At 50.8% G+C, this 16078-nt stretch overlaps 1 protein-coding gene across 12 annotated transcripts in view; it reads left to right on the top strand.

Moving 5' to 3' along the window:
- Window positions 1–221: 221 nt before the first annotated feature.
- Window positions 222–16078, top strand: part of Kmt2d (lysine methyltransferase 2D) — a 39319-nt gene continuing 23462 nt past the window's right edge. For 7 of the 12 annotated variants that reach the window (XM_048802642.1, XM_048802647.1, XM_048802646.1 and 4 more), the window contains exons 1-24: window positions 222–359; window positions 4509–4594; window positions 4838–4964; window positions 5333–5556; window positions 5666–5775; window positions 5967–6129; window positions 6453–6618; window positions 6703–6817; window positions 6920–7077; window positions 7285–7430; window positions 7569–9185; window positions 9277–10385; window positions 11003–11116; window positions 11466–11576; window positions 12151–12255; window positions 12975–13156; window positions 13361–13525; window positions 13626–13735; window positions 13834–13881; window positions 14670–14891; window positions 15095–15214; window positions 15304–15417; window positions 15635–15765; window positions 15849–15996. In XM_048802642.1, coding sequence (XP_048658599.1) covers window positions 4546–4594; window positions 4838–4964; window positions 5333–5556; window positions 5666–5775; window positions 5967–6129; window positions 6453–6618; window positions 6703–6817; window positions 6920–7077; window positions 7285–7430; window positions 7569–9185; window positions 9277–10385; window positions 11003–11116; window positions 11466–11576; window positions 12151–12255; window positions 12975–13156; window positions 13361–13525; window positions 13626–13735; window positions 13834–13881; window positions 14670–14891; window positions 15095–15214; window positions 15304–15417; window positions 15635–15765; window positions 15849–15996 — 5554 coding nt within the window. In that variant the 5' untranslated portion in view covers window positions 222–359; window positions 4509–4545. The remainder of the gene's footprint in view (window positions 360–4508; window positions 4595–4837; window positions 4965–5332; window positions 5557–5665; window positions 5776–5966; window positions 6130–6452; window positions 6619–6702; window positions 6818–6919; window positions 7078–7284; window positions 7431–7568; window positions 9186–9276; window positions 10386–11002; window positions 11117–11465; window positions 11577–12150; window positions 12256–12974; window positions 13157–13360; window positions 13526–13625; window positions 13736–13833; window positions 13882–14669; window positions 14892–15094; window positions 15215–15303; window positions 15418–15634; window positions 15766–15848; window positions 15997–16078) is intronic. The other 5 variants (XM_048802639.1, XM_048802641.1, XM_048802644.1 and 2 more) reach the window with 5 other exon arrangements.

The following is a 16078-nucleotide window of genomic DNA, read 5'->3' as shown; positions in this document are numbered from 1 at the left end:
CCGGGGCGCTGGCCGGGCCCTAGGACTGAGAGGCCGCCCGGCGACGCGGATGCGGAGCCTTCTTGCCCAAGATCAAAGCCACCGGTGCTCTCTTTGTGTCCGCTCGGGATTCGCCGCCCTGGGGCTGTCCATGGAAACCTAAACTGCTGGAACCCGAGGCAGAGAACCCCTCTTTGGCTTCTTGCTTTTTTGGGGGGGTGGGGAGGGTGGCCACTCCGACCTGGATTTACCGTTCTTGGCCCCCCTAAGCCCCCCCGTGCGGGGGGCGACTGTGATCGCTCTGGCGGTTGGAGGTCGGGGAGCGGCCCGGGCTCTGGCCATGTTCTCGGATGAGGATTTCTGGATCGCCCTGTGAAGAGGTGAGTGAAGTCCGCCCGGCCAGGGCCCAGAAAGGGTTGGACTGGGGGCACAGCCAGATGGACTATCTTGGCCTGTGCTGGCCTTAGGTTGGAGAAGGGGGTGCCAGAGCTGGGGAGGGTTCTTTTGGCAGGGTCTGTCAGGGGAACCTGAGCCAGTCGTTAGGGCAGAATCGAGGCCTGGTGTCTTGGGGTGTGCCTCTTTAAAGACTGGGGGTTCAGGGAAACAGGGAGTTTGGGAACCTGTCCAGATAGTCTCTCTGCCCGTTTATTTTTGTGTTGGGGGGAGTTCCACCAAATTAAGACCCAGGCCATGGTGCCAGCACCAATCCCAGCCTGCTGCTTCTCCCCGCAGGGTTCCCGTGGGTCTTGGGACAGAACAACTTGGGATGGGGGGAGGGTGCCACTGCCAGGTCGGACTTACTGCCAGATTGGACTTTAAGGTTGTTCCTACTCAGCCAGGCACCAGTGCAGTCTCTGAGAAACTCAAGGAGCCCTAGGTCCTTCACCAGGTCTTCTTTACCTGGAGTAAAGGGGAGGGTGTGTGGATACTGACTAGTGTGATGAAGGGGTGACTGGTGAAGGAGGAGGAGGGGCTGGGGGTAGCTCTGGCCCTACTGTTCAACTTTAAACTACCCCTGCCTGGCAAAGTGACCCTAGCTAGGCCTACTGCTGTCTTAGCCTGCTTTGCCTCCCCTACTCCTGGGATGGACATAATCTCCAGGGGATTATAGAGGAGGCTGTGGAGATTTGTTTCCTGCGAATGTGGGCTGCAAAAAAATGGCTTTTGTCTCCTGCTTTCTCTGGGCCTTGTGTGGAGAGCTGGCTGCCCATGAGTCCCTAGCCAGTCCTGCAGACTCCTCCCAGACTTCTCCAACACTTTTCTGACTAAGGAATGCTAACTGGTCCTCTGATCCTATCCCAGTCCTGCAGAATAGGATGACTTGATTTGAACTTTTCTGGTGGAAGTCAGTGTGTCTAGCCCTAGCAAGTGGTGCTGGGAGAAGGGGTGTATATGCATGTGCAGGAGGTTGCAGCATGAGCCTTGCGCCTCTGACTCTGAACTCCCCAGCTAGGACAGCCTCTCTCACACCTGTCATGCTGCCCAGCAGGGATTTGGCTAGTGCATTTTGCTCCTTCACTCAACCCCCTCCAACATACATATGTATATACTGGATCTCTTTTGAGTTTGATCTTGGAAAGCAGAAAGTAGGGGTTTTGCCCTTGAACAATTTCTGAGGCACAGGGCTGGTGAAGTGAGGTAAGCTGTCAGCTGTGGTCTCTGCTAGTGCTTTCTGTGGAGGGTTCCTCCTGTCATCTGTCCCCAAACAGCTTCCTCAGATGGGAAGTTAGCAGTGGCTTCTCTTAGGTGTGGCAAATTCTAGGATGACCCAGGGACAGTGTGGAGGGTCTTCAGGGCCAGTATTGCCATTTGAGTCTTTCCTGGAGGGCTGACCCAAAATGGGGGTGGACAGAGGTGTGGTTTGATTCTCAGGCTGGGAACCAGGAAGTCCTGAGTCCTATTGAAGAGTTGTTCACGCAAGGGCCTGTTTCAGCCTTTCACCTCTCCAAGCTTCTATTTCCCCTGTGGCTGGGAAAATGGAGTGAAAGCTGTTAGTCTGGGATGAATGCAAGGAGAATAGTGGGTTGAGATAAATCCCTGCTTTTCTTGCTGTTTGTTTTGGGCCTTTTAGGCATAGCATTAAGGGGTATCAGCATAGTTTTGCTTCGTAGGTCAGAGGAAGCCTGCTAGGCATTATTCCACTTAGATTTAGGAAAAACCCCTTAGTGTATTAGTATGTCTGTGTTTACTGGCTGTGATTGATGGGATGTGGGAACCTGTGCCTTTATTTCTTTAGATGTGTTCAGAGGCTTGAAGGTTGTGGAACTTAGCATTGGTGTGTAGATGCTGGATGGCAGGGATGGGGAAGTAGGGATTGAGAGCTTAGTCTTCTTGGAGGTACCTTTAGATTCTTTTTGGTACAATTTAGAGAACACTCTGCTCCTTGCTTCTTAATCTCTCATCTTCCATAGCTCCATGAATGGGACTCTTGACTATGGAGGACATTAGTATTCTGTTCCTCAAGACTGGACGAAGGTGGTTTCTGTACCTTCTTGAACATTGCCAGCTGTACCAGCCTGAGAGGGCTGTGCTCGGGGGAGGGTAGAGGAATTTGTCCCTGTGGCCTTGTGTGAGGCGGTTCTCCTCCTACCCACTGTATTATCACTGTTGTTTTTTATTTCTTCCTGTGTGTGACTCCTTTGACTTCAATTTTGAGAGCAGAGCTGGATCTTTGGGGAGGATCTTTGGAGCATGTAGTGGTAAGATACAGTAAGATGCAAGCATAGAAAATTTTGAGGCCTTCTTGGACTTCTGGGGATGTCTAGGCCTTGAATGACTGAATAGGAAGAGGGACCTGGCTGGTACCCTGACCTCCAACTCCCACTTCCCACAGGTGGTTTCTAATGGCCCCTTGAAGTTCCTGAGCAACTTTTCTGTGAGACAGCCAGATGACCCACCCTGCTTTTTTTTTCAGGTGTGGTTGTGTAGCAGATTTGTGAAAGAAAGATGGTTTGAAAATGGAGATAACAGGCATCAGGTGATGCTTTATGTTACCTACCTAAGAGATTCTGAGTGATGGGGGAAATGGCTCAGGAGAAGCATTTCCAGCATCTGGAAAAGGAAGTGTGATCTTAGGAAAGGAGGGACTGATAACTTGGTAATTAGGGAATTGATTTCCCAATCTTGAGCACCTTTGAGAGTTCCCCTGTCATTGAATCCTAAATTGTTGACTGGGGGATTTGCCATACAGTTTGAGAGGACAGGGTTGTTCTTATTAAGTTTGATGTAGTCACTGTTGTTAAAAAAGAGGAGTGAAAAAGGTGGGAGATGAATTTCTCAGACTCTTATTACTTGCAGTTCTTTTTTTAGGACTCTCATACTCCATCTCTTAATCTCTAATTAAGAGAACGGTCTACCCTTCTCACTAACAGCTTATGGTACCTGTCCCTTTCTCCTTTCTTCTATAGGGTCCCTTTCCTATTCCTCATCTTTGTAATTCTTCTTATTCTTTACTCCTGTTTGTTTTTGTACTATGCTTAGTTCCCTCCAAGGTAAAGGAAAATATGCTCAAAGGTGTGTCTCAACTTTTTTTTTTTTTGGTACAACTTTAGTGTGTTTTGTATGACTCTGGTACAGGCTGGTATATCTTAGAAGGGGGACTGGGGACCGTTACTTACACACACACACACACATACACACACCCAGTTTGTGTGGAAACCCTCTTTGACGGAAGAGGAAGGAAACTGTTCTGCTCTGCTATGTCCTGCCCCATTTAGAACTCCTCCAAGTAGCAATGTGCTTCCTGAGACTACAACTCCCAGCATGCTTAGCCTCAGACCTGCCTACACATGCTCAGTAACTCTTCAGGCCCACTTCTGTTAACTACTGGGAACATCTCAGGAGGAAGGGCAGTTGGCGTTGTTAAGGGCAACGACCTGAGGCCTTCAGGTTGGGTGAGACCCAGGGTTTAGTTAGGGCAAGGGCAGAGCATTTGAGTGGATATTGGGGTTTCTTCTGTTGGGATTGAGTTGTCCTGGTTGAGACTAGTGGAAGTGGGAGAGATCCATCCACAGCTAGACTTTAGTTCTTGTAGTGTGCCCTATTTCTTGCAAGAACTTGGGACTCTGGCTCTGGGAGAGGGATTTTGGCTGGACTCAGACTTCAGGGTCAAAATTACCCCTAAGTTGGCACTGACAGGGCTTAGGATGGTGGATGACATGAGGAAAAAGGATAGGGGATAGGACTCATAAGAAATCAGATGAGGCAAAGGGTGGTACTAGATGTAAATTGGATGTGCTTCTAGTTAAATACTATTGCCCTGGGTTATAGAGGTGGCTAGAAATGGGAAAATGGAGTAGATCCCCTGAGAGTCCAGAGTGGGAGAAGAGGGTATGTGTTTATCTGGGGAGAAATTGGGATAAGGTTAGGAAGAATGATTTTCCTTGTCATTAATTTGGGAGTTTGTAGGTAAGACTTGGTTCTGATATCTGTAGGGTCTGGATACCATTAGCTGACTTCCTCCTAGGATTTTTGGGCAAGGGCTTTAGGGGAGATTTACTGGATACACAGATATCTCTTGACACTAACAGGTCTCCCCGAGAGGGCCCTGCCCCGTCGGAGAGAGGGATGGACAGCCAGAAGTCGCCTGGTGAGGATAAAGATTCAGAACCGGCAGGTGAGTAGGGCAAGTTTTGGGTTTGCTGAAAGCTTTTAGCTCTTCGTGGCAACCTTGTATTTCTGGCCCTGGCACAAGGACGTGAATTAAATCTGAGTAATAGATAGCTAATTGAAGGACTTTGTTCTTTGAGACAAAAATCAAAATACCATGTCTCTGGTCCAGTGTGGGTTTTAGATAATCTCATGGTCTGGTGAATGGACTTAGTATTAAATATGCGTGCTGTTCTTTCTGTTCATTCAGCTGATGGACCTGCAGCCTCTGAGGAGCCAGGTGCCGCTGAGCCAGACCTTCCCAACCCACATGTGGGGGAGGTGTCTGTCCCCAGTTCTGGGAGTCCCAGACTTCAGGAGCCACCCCAGGGCTGCAGGTAACTCATTTGGGAGAAACAAGGATGTAAGGGCTCATAAGAATTTGATTTGATGGGGCTGGGGATGTGGCTTAAGCGGTAGCGGGCTCGCCTGGCATGTGTGCGGCCCCGGTTCGATCCTCAGCACCACATACGAAGATGTTGTGTCCGCCAAATACTAAGAAATAAATATTAAAATTCTCTCTCTCTCTCCCTCTTTCTCACTCTCTCTCACTCTTTCTTTAAAAAAAAAAAAAAGAGTTTGATTTGAGAGTTTGGGGCTTTAAGGAAGAAGATTAAAAAAAAAAATGAGTATTTGGGATGCATGGGCATGCCGGTTCATGGGGTGCCAGGAGCCTAGCATGGTGCTGATGCTTGTGTCTCCACAGTGGGGGTCCAGTGCGGCGCTGTGCTCTCTGTAACTGCGGGGAGCCAAGTCTTCATGGGCAGCGGGAACTGCAACGCTTTGAGTTGCCATTTGACTGGCCCCGGTCTCCAGTGGTGTTACCTGGGGGGAACCCAGGACCCAGTGAGGCAGTGCTTCCCAGTGAGGATCTATCACAGATTGGTTTCCCTGAGGGCCTTACACCTGCCCACCTAGGAGAACCTGGAGGTAAGTGAAGGAGAGAAGGGCAGAAAACCAAGTAAAGGGTGGGTAGTCATGAGCCAGGAGTCATCTTGTTAACTCTTTCCTTTTTGTTTATCTCTTCCCACCTGTAAAGGGTCCTTCTGGGCACACCATTGGTGTGCTGCATGGTCAGCAGGCGTTTGGGGGCAAGAGGGCCCAGAACTATGTGGTGTGGACAAGGCCATCTTCTCAGGGATCTCACAGGTAGAGCTAAGGCTAGGGGATTGCAGAGGGGAAAACAGGGCTGGGCTTGGAGAGAGTTGGAATGGCTGGTGGGATTCTGAGAGTTAGGGTAGAATGAGAAGGATGGTAGACATACTGGGGCAGAGTTAGTACTTAAAACTGCTCCTCTATAGAAAACTGGTTGGTCTGAGGATTTGTGTTCTTCCTGGCAGCGTTGCTCCCACTGCACCAGGCTCGGTGCCTCCATCCCTTGCCGTTCTCCTGGATGTCCACAGCTTTACCATTTCCCCTGTGCAACTGCCAGCGGTTCGTTCTTATCCATGAAAACACTGCAACTGCTTTGCCCGGAACACAGTGAGGGGGCTGCACATCTGGGTGAGAAATCTTATCCTTTGGACAGAGAGCAAATGAGGGGCCAAGTATGCATCACATTTTGGTATTCTGTAGAGCACTTCTCAAATCTGTAATTATACACCATCAGTCTGCCCCACTAAAATATGTGTGAACTTTGTGAGCATGGGGTATTTGCTTGTCTCATTTACCATAGTGTCCACAGTGCCTAGAATAGTACCTGGCATATTTTGAGCCAGTACTCAGTAAACTATGTTATACATTTATTCTGTGCCCATGGAATACCTGTTATGTACCTGGTAAGGAATCTGCAGCTGACCTGTGTTGTCTGTCTCTTCCCTCTGCAGAGGAGGCTCACTGTGCAGTATGTGAGGGACCAGGGGAATTATGTGACCTGTTCTTCTGTACCAGCTGTGGGCATCACTATCATGGGGCCTGCTTGGATACTGCTTTGACTCCCCGCAAGCGTGCTGGCTGGCAGTGCCCTGAATGCAAAGTGTGCCAAGCCTGCAGGTAAGACTAGGAAGACAAGAGGGAAGCAGAACATAGGCTAAGGTAGAAAATGAGGACCCCATAATGTGCCCTGTACCCCTGCAGGAAACCTGGGAATGACTCTAAGATGTTGGTCTGTGAGACTTGTGACAAAGGATATCATACCTTCTGCTTAAAACCACCCATGGAGGAACTGCCTGCTCACTCTTGGAAGTGTAAGGTGAGTGTCTCCTGATTCTGCCTCTACAGCATCCCCAGAGTTTTCCTATGGTGACCAGTTCTGTTAGTTTGACCAATGCCTGTTTTGTCTATTCCCTTCTAGGCATGTCGGGTATGCCGGGCCTGTGGAACAGGTTCAGCAGAGCTGAATCCCAACTCCGAGTGGTTTGAGAACTACTCACTCTGTCACCGCTGTCACAAAGCCCAGGGAGGTCAACCTATCAGTTCTGTTGCTGAGCAGCATTCTCCTGTCTGTAGGAGGTAAGTGGTGTGAACTGGTTGAGATTGGGATTGGGGGGTGGTCAGAAGGATTGAGATTGGCAGAGGCCATGTTAAAGCATGGACTTTTAGAGGAGAGCCCTAAAGGGGGCAGCGCAATCCACAGTATTCACACATCACCCCAGTGTGCTCTCTAGGAATTGTTAGCTGGTGAGAGCCACAGTGCCTGCTCCCCTGTACCCTCTGCAGATTTTCACCCCCAGAGCCTGGCGATATCCCCACTGATGAGCCCGATGCTCTGTGCGTTGCATGCCAAGGGCAGCCAAAGGGTGGGCACGTGACCTCTATGCAACCCAAGGAATCGGGGCCCCTGCAATGTGAAGCCAAACCACTAGGTGAGTAGGGTTTGAGGATCCCTGAAATTAATCCCCCTTTATTCTGTGGTAAGAAACAGATTTTCCTTTGCTTTAAACATTTTACTTTCTGTGCAGTAAATCTGAGCTAGATGGGAGTTTTATGTGTTGTGTCTGCAGGGAGAGCAGGGGCCCAACCTGAGTCTCGGTTGGAGACCACCCTAAATGAGGAGATGCCACTGCTGCCCCCACCTGAGGAGTCACCCCTGTCCCCACCACCTGAGGAATCACCCACGTCTCCACCTCCTGAAGCCTCACGCCTGTCCCCGCCGCCTGAGGAATCACCTGCTTCCCCACCGCCTGAGATGTCACACCTGTCCTCTCTGCCTGAGGAATCACCCCTTTCCCCACCGCCTGAAGAGTCTCCTCTGTCTCCCCCACCTGAATCATCACCTTTTTCTCCACTGGAAGAGTCACCCTTCTCTCCACCAGAAGCATCACCCCCATCTCCCTCACTTGAGACGCCCTTGTCCCCACCACCTGAAGCATCACCCCTGTCTCCTCCATTTGAGGAGTCTCCCTTGTCACCCCCACCTGAAGAATTGCCCAGTTCCCCACCACCTGAGGCATCTCGCCTGTCTCCACCACCTGAGGAGTCACCTATGTCCCCTCCACCTGAAGAGTCACCCATGTCTCCACCACCTGAGGCATCTCGTCTGTTCCCACCATTTGAAGAGTCTCCCTTGTCCCCTCCACCTGAAGAGTCTCCCTTGTCTCCACCTCCTGAGGCTTCACGCCTGTCCCCACCCCCTGAGGACTCACCCATGTCTCCACCACCTGAAGACTCACCTATGTCCCCCCCACCTGAGGTATCATGCCTGTCCCCACTGCCTGAGGTATCACACTTATCCCCCCTACCTGAGGTGTCACGCCTGTCCCCACCACCTGAGGAATCTCCCTTGTCTCCGCCACCTGAGGAGTCCCCCACGTCACCTCCACCTGAGGCTTCACGCCTATCCCCACCACCTGAGGACTCGCCCACATCTCCACCACCTGAAGATTTATCTGCTTCTCCACCACCGGAGGACTCGCTCATGTCCCTGCCACTGGAGGAGTCACCCCTGTCGCCACTGCCTGAGGAGCTGAGACTCTGCCCCCGGCCTGAGGAGCCACACCTGTCCCCACAGCCTGAGGAGCCCCAACTTTGTTCCCAGTCTGAGAAGCTGCACCTGTCCCTGCAGCCTGAGGAGCCGAGACTCTATCCCCAGCCTAAGGAGCTGCACCTGTCCCCACGGTCTGAGGAGCCGCACCTGTCCCCACGGCCTGAGGAGCTGCACCTGTCCCCACGGCCTGAGGAGCCGCACCTGTCCTCACGGCCTGAGGAGCCATGTTTGTCCCCTGTGCTTGAGGAGCCATGTCTATCCTCTCAGCCTGAGAAACTACACCTATCTCCTGTGACTGAGGAACCATGCTTATCCCCTCAGCCTGAGGGATTGCTTACCCTCCAGCCTGAGGAGCCCCACCAGTCGCCTATGCCTGAGGAGCCATGCCTGACCCCCCAGCTTGAGGAACCATGCCGATCCCTTCAGCCTGAAGAGCCTCCTGAGGAGCCACACCTGTGCCCTGCATCTGAGGAGTTGCCCTTGTTTCCCCCACCTGGGGAGCCTCCCTTGTCCCCCTTGCTTGGAGAGCCGGCCCTGTCTGAGCCTGGGGAACCACCTCTATCCCCTCTACCTGAGGAGATGCCCATGTCCCCATCAGGGGAGCCATCCTTGTCACCTCAGCTGATGCCATCAGGTAAGGGGAGGTTAGTGCCTGTTTACTCTGGGACAGTCTTAACTCTTTATGGCACATCTAATCTAGAGCTTCTCTTTTTTCTTCCTCCCAGATCCTCTTCCTCCTCCACTGTCACCCATTATTCCAGCTACAGCCCCACCAGCTCTGTCTCCTTTGGGGGAGTTAGAGTACCCCTTTGGTGTCAAAGGGGACAGTGATTCTGAGTCACCATTGGCTGCCCCCATCCTAGAGACACCCATCAGCCCTCCACCGGAAGCTAACTGCACTGACCCTGAGCCTGTGCCCCCAATGATCCTTCCCCCATCTCCAGGCTCTCCAATGGGACCTGCTTCTCCCATCCTGATGGAACCTCTTGCTCCACAGTGTTCTCCACTTCTTCAGCATCCCCTCCCTCTTCTAGACTCCCCTCCTTCCCGGTGCTCCCCTCCTGCTCTGCCACTGTCCATTCCCTCCCCATTGAGTCCCATGGGAAAGGCAATGGATATCTCAGATGAGGCTGAGTTGCATGAGATGGAGACTGAGAAAGGCCCAGAACCTGAGTGCCCAGCCTTGGAACCCAGTGCCACCAGTCCTCTCCTTTCCCCCATGGGGGACCTTTCCTGCCCTGCCCCCAGCCCTGCCCCAGCTCTAGATGACTTCTCCGGCTTGGGGGAAGACACAGCGCCTCTGGATGGGACTGATGCTCCTGGTTCACAGCCAGAGGCTGGACAGACCCCTGCCAGTTTGGCTAGTGAACCTAAAGGTTCCCCTGTGCTCCTGGACCCCGAGGAGCTGGCCCCTGTGACCCCTATGGAGGTCTATGGCCCAGAATGCAAGCAGGCAGGGCAAGGATCACCCTGTGAAGAACAAGAGGAGCCCCGTGTACCAGTGGCCTCCATACCACCCACTCTCATCAAATCTGACATTGTTAATGAGATCTCTAATCTGAGCCAGGGCGATGCCAGTGCCAGTTTTCCTGGCTCAGAGCCCCTGCTGGGTTCTCCTGACCCTGAGGGGGGTGGCTCCTTGTCTATGGAGCTGGGGGTATCTACGGATGTTAGTCCAGTTCGAGATGAGGGCTCCCTGCGACTCTGTACCGACTCGCTGCCAGAGACTGATGACTCTCTATTGTGTGATGCTGGGACAGCTATCAGCGGAGGCAAAGCTGAGGGGGACAAGGGGCGGCGGCGCAGCTCCCCAGCCCGTTCCCGAATCAAACAGGTGAGGGGGCTATGCAGCCACTGTATGTGGTCAAGGTCACAATACTGTGAGAGGTACAGTCATTTGCCACTGATAACCTTCACAATTGGTTTACTGAATCCCAGGCTTGTAGAGATGCTTTAGTCCAACTTCATATTTTACTAAAGAGAATACTGATACATAGAGTGGGCAGATGATTTACCTAGGCTCTTGATCACTTAGTAGGAGAACTGGAATCAGAAACTTAGGTCTCTCAAGTCACTATTTTATCTCCTTGGATCATGTTGGTCACTCTTTTTTTTTCAATTGTAGGTGGACACAGTACCTTTATTTTATTTATATATATATTTTTTGTGGTACTGAGGATTGAACCTGGTGCTTCATACATGCTAGGCAAGCACTCCCTCACTGAACCACAACCCCAGTCCCCTGGTCACTCTTTCTTGAAAGAGGGTAATTGGTGTGTGCCAGAGCAACTACTTGTTGATATTTGGGAGCTTGACTTTTCCCTGCTCTAAGTGGGGCTCCTGGGTTTAATTACTAGTCATACTCTGTCATTTGTCTCTTCTCTTTGAGCCTGTGGATCCAACACACGAGTCCTTGACTTTTTCTTGTAATCATCCTCTTCCCTCACTCAGGGTCGCAGCAGTAGTTTCCCAGGAAGACGCCGGCCTCGAGGAGGAGCACATGGAGGACGAGGGAGAGGACGGGCCCGGCTAAAATCAACCACTTCTTCCATCGAGACTCTGGTAGTAAGGAGAGGCTTCCCATTCCCCAAGCATGCTTTACCTGGCCCCTTCAGAATTAAACACCCTTTATATCATGCCAGTCCCCTGTATGCTAGCCTATCAGCCTGTTAGCCTAAGGTTTGTCTGGCTAGTCTGTACTCCTGTCTGTGTACTTGGTCCCCAGTCTTCTCTGAAATCCTTGCCATTGAGCTGAGGCCCAGATTGGGAGTTGGGATATTGTTCTTCCTCTTAGATCTGGCATCTAGCCTTCATCTAGCCTAGGGTTCACACCTCCTTCCCCAGTGCCAAAGAGGGAAACACCTTATTTGGGGTAGACTTATTTTCCTCACTTTCACAACTCTCTGCCTATAAGGTGGCTGATATTGATAGCTCTCCCAGCAAGGAGGAGGAGGAAGAAGATGATGACACCATGCAGAATACTGTGGTTCTTTTTTCCAACACAGACAAATTTGTTCTAATGCAGGTATTATACTTGTGGTAGTTCTATCCCCAGCAGTGTGTGTATGTGTGTGTGTGTGTGTGTGTGTGTGTTTTGGTGACATGGGGGAAACCATGTACCTATTGCTGGGGATACCCAGCTAATAAGAAAGCAAGTGGACAATAAATTAATTCCATGTAGCAGTAAGAAAGGCAAAAATGATCTTTGCCCTGTCGAAGCTTATTGTTTAGGGGGAGCTTACATATGTTCTCACTTGAATAATCTTGAAGCAGACAGACTTCTATCACATATGTGACTCTCCCCTGACCAGTCTTTATTCCATTTTACCTTCCTATAATTTTTTCATACCAATACATATGCTGAACTTTATAAACTCAAGTTACTTATTAGGTGAGTGAGACATTCTAGGGAGGCATAGTTCCTTTGGGTTGAAAAGGAGGAGCTGGGGTCTTGAGGTGGCCCTGTAAGTGTCACAGTACTGTGGAGTGGGCTTCTGATTTCCTGGCTTCTTGGTCTAAGGTTAAGTGTTCTAGTAGTTAGCTGGGACAGGCAAAATAAGGAGATCTGCTTGAACATTGAGACTTCTTTGTTTCTATAGGACATGTGTGTGGTATGTGGCAGCTTTGGTCGGGGGGCCGAGGGCCACCTCCTGGCCTGTTCACAGTGCTCTCAGTGCTATCACCCTTACTGTGTCAACAGCAAGGTGAGTTCAGGACCCAAGAGGTGTGGACTGGGGAACAGGGTCAGTTCTTTCTTACTTAATCTCTTGCTCTGGCCACAGTACCTCTTAAAGTGACCATTGCTCTGGAAGTTATTCATCAGTTTCCCGGGACTATTAAGCTTATTTTGGTGAAAAGTCTTTTGGAAATTATGGAAGACTTTATAGTTTCATTGTGGTAGACCAAAGCGTGTGACATAATTCAATCCATTACATTAAACAATGACAACTTTACTAGTATAAATCATGGTGTAGCCTGGAGTTATAATATAAAATCAAACTATAAGATGTCTCCACAAAGAGAAAGCAGTGTTTTGATCTAAGTGTGTATGCTCATTTTTAGTTTGTCAGTAATATTAATTTATGATTTAATTCATGGTTAGCACTTGTTTTAGTAACAGGTTCTAAATATTCAAGGAAATTGAGGGAAGTGCATCCTAATTTTGTCTGTGGTTTTCTGACTAGTGAAAGATTGCTATTCCACACTTGTTGTGAGGTAGTGGCTGGTGAGGCTGTTCTGTGACTGACAGAGATCCCAGGAAGCCTGTTTAGAGTCACCGTTTTCAGGGGTGAGGGTGCTCTGTATAAGCCTACCTGTGCTCAAGTGGAAGCCTGACTTGTACTGGGGTTCCTCCAGCCCCATCAATATATGTCTCCCTCCTCCTTCACACCCCAAGAAATTCCCCTCTTTTACATTACACTAGATTACTAAGGTGATGCTGCTAAAGGGCTGGCGTTGTGTGGAGTGTATCGTGTGTGAGGTGTGTGGCCAGGCCTCTGACCCTTCACGTCTGCTGCTCTGTGATGACTGTGACATTAGTTACCACACATACTGCCTGGACCCCCCACTGCTCACCGTGCCCAAGGGTGGCTGGAAGTGCAAGTGGTAAGGAGACCTGGGTCTTCTGAGGAGCCTGGGGCTTGAGAGGATGGGGCATTTGGGCCTTAGATGTTAGAATGGGTGTGATGTTGCATATGTGACAGAGGTTGAATTTAGGAGGCATGCTGCTTATTTGGTTCTCTGAGGGGGAGTGCCTTTCCTTGACTTGGGTAGGTTAGGTGTTGAGGGTCTATCTTTCTACCCCATCAGGTGTGTGTCTTGTATGCAGTGTGGGGCCGCTTCCCCTGGCTTCCACTGTGAATGGCAGAATAGCTATACACACTGTGGGCCCTGTGCCAGCCTGGTAACCTGCCCTATCTGTCATTCACCGTATGTTGAAGAGGACCTGTTAATTCAATGCCGCCATTGTGAACGGTGAGAGCATCGCTTTACCCTTGTGTCAGTCCCACTTCTCTGTTGTCAGCCTGGCATTGCCTGTGCTCTCATCACCCCTGTCTTGTCTCTGTTCTCCCAGGTGGATGCATGCTCGCTGCCAGAGCCTACTCACTGAGGATGATGTGGAGCAGGCAGCTGATGAGGGCTTTGACTGTGTCTCCTGCCAGCCCTATGTGGTAAAGCCTGTGGGTGAGTACCAGTTGCTGGGAGGGCAAGGAGGAGACAAAATATGGGTACTTGGTTTTAAGACAGTGCCTAAGCTGCCTGCTTGGTTCTTCCCTCCACAGTGCCTGTTGCCCCTCCAGAATTGGTGCCTATGAAGGTGAAAGAGCCAGGTGAGTCCCAGAAATTTTGCATGCCAGAGGAAACCTTCAATACCATACACTTTAGCTCCAACCCCCTAACTTCATTTTCTCATTTTGTTTTTATTTTTAAAAAATGTTTATTTAGTCTTAGATGTTTTTGTGGTGCTGAGGATTGAACCCAGTGCCTCACACATACGAGGCAAGCACTTTACCACTGAGCTTCAGCCTCAGTCCCATCATTTTCTCCATTTTAAGAGGAGAAAGTAGATCCAGGGAGGTTGAGTGTCCTGCCCATAGTCTCCTAGTAAGTTAGTGGCAAAGTTATGACTAGAAGCAAAGTACCTTCAGTTTATTGAACATTGTTCTTTTTACCAGGAAACATGACCTATCTTTACTCCCAGAATTTTATCGCTAGAGAGCACAACTCTTTCTTCCTCCTTGAATGGGTTGGGAGCCATCTCTTCCATCATGATGTGGATACTACTTCTGGCATCTGGGGTACTATGTGCTGGCAGTCAGCAAATAGGGACCCTTCTGGTCCCTGGACAGCTAGAGAATCTAATTGGTGAAATTGGGGTTAATCCTGAGTAAAGTCAGGCTTCTGCAAAGGCAGTCCCCTCTCTAGATTCCCCTGGGTCACTGACAGAGAACTCAGGCTTCAATCCGTGCCCCTTTTTGGACTTTTTTCCCAGCCCTCAGATCCCAGGGTGGACTTTTTGTCTGTTTTTTGTCTCAGCAGGAGACATAGGTTGAAACTTGGAGTTCTAGTTTCCCTGGGGCTTCTGTCCACAGCTCACACACTTTTCCTCCTTGTACAGAGCCCCAGTACTTTCGCTTCGAAGGTGTGTGGCTGACAGAAACAGGCATGGCTGTGCTGCGTAACCTGACCATGTCGCCACTGCACAAGCGGCGCCAGAGGCGAGGCCGTCTGGGCCTCCCAGGCGAAGCAGGGCTGGAGGGTTCTGAGCCCTCTGATGCCCTTGGCCCTGATGACAAGAAGGATGGGGACCTGGATACCGACGAGCTGCTCAAGGGTGAAGGTTGGGCCAGAAATCTCAGGGAACACACGTGGGAGTTGGGCTATTGAGTGGGGTCCATGTTGCTACTCCAAGTCAGCTTCCAGCACTGTTGGTCTTGTCTAGGTGACTCTGTGGCAAGGTACCAGGTTCTCTGGGGCAGGATAACAAGGGTAAACGGGCCCATGCCTCTGATCTACCTCCGTCGCTTCTGTCATCATATGCAGGTGGTGTGGAACACATGGAGTGTGAAATTAAACTAGAGGGCCCTGCAAGCCCTGATGTGGAACCTGGCAAAGAAGAGACTGAAGAAAGCAAAAAACGCAAGCGCAAACCCTATCGGCCTGGTAAGGCCCTGGGATGGGGAGGTGGGATGGGAAGGACAGTTTAACAGGTCCCTCAGCAGCTACTTATCCTCAGCTCCACCTCCTCATAGGCATTGGTGGTTTCATGGTGCGACAACGGAAATCCCACACACGCGTGAAAAAGGGGCCTGCTGCACAGGCGGAGGTGTTGAGTGGGGATGGGCAGCCCGACGAGGGTGAGACGGGTGAGGGCACCAGTGGGACCTGGGAGAAGGTGGGGATCACAGCACCCACAGAACAATGCCAGGGAGGCTCAGGGTGGGGACTTGCTGCAAGGGCCAAGAGGGTGATGGGCCCAGTTGATTTTAGGGGAGAGAGTAGGTAGAAAGTATTTTCTAGTCCAATTGGGTACATGATACCCAATGTTCCCAGAGAGCCAGAGCCTTCCCATTCTGTCCACAGTGATGCCTACTGATCTGCCTGCAGAGGGCTCCATGGAACAGAACCTCACTGATGGGGATGAGAAGAAGAAGCAGCAGCGACGAGGGCGCAAGAAAAGCAAACTAGAGGATATGTTCCCTGTTTACCTGCAGGTGGGTCTCAGACTCTGAGGGGCAAGGGAGGTATCTGTACATGTAAGGCATCAAGAGCCTGTTTCTTCTGACTCCTATCATAGGAAGCCTTCTTTGGGAAGGAGCTGCTGGACCTGAGCCGGAAGGCCCTTTTTGCAGTTGGGGTGAGCCGGCCAACCTTTGGGCTAGGAACCCCAAAAGCCCGTGGGGATGGAGGCTCAGATAGGAAGGAGCTCACCACTTCACAGAAAGGTTAGTTCTTTATGAGTGAAATGATCTGAGGGGATCCAACTTGCCTTTTGCTTAGGAGCTGGTGGGTGTTTGCAGGGAAGGG

This window comes from Marmota marmota, unplaced genomic scaffold (genome assembly GCF_001458135.2).
Source record: "Marmota marmota marmota unplaced genomic scaffold, marMar, whole genome shotgun sequence".
NCBI lineage: Eukaryota > Metazoa > Chordata > Mammalia > Rodentia > Sciuridae > Marmota > Marmota marmota.
The sequence above is the reverse complement of the archived record's forward strand: the minus strand, read 5'-3'. Positions and strand labels throughout refer to the sequence as shown.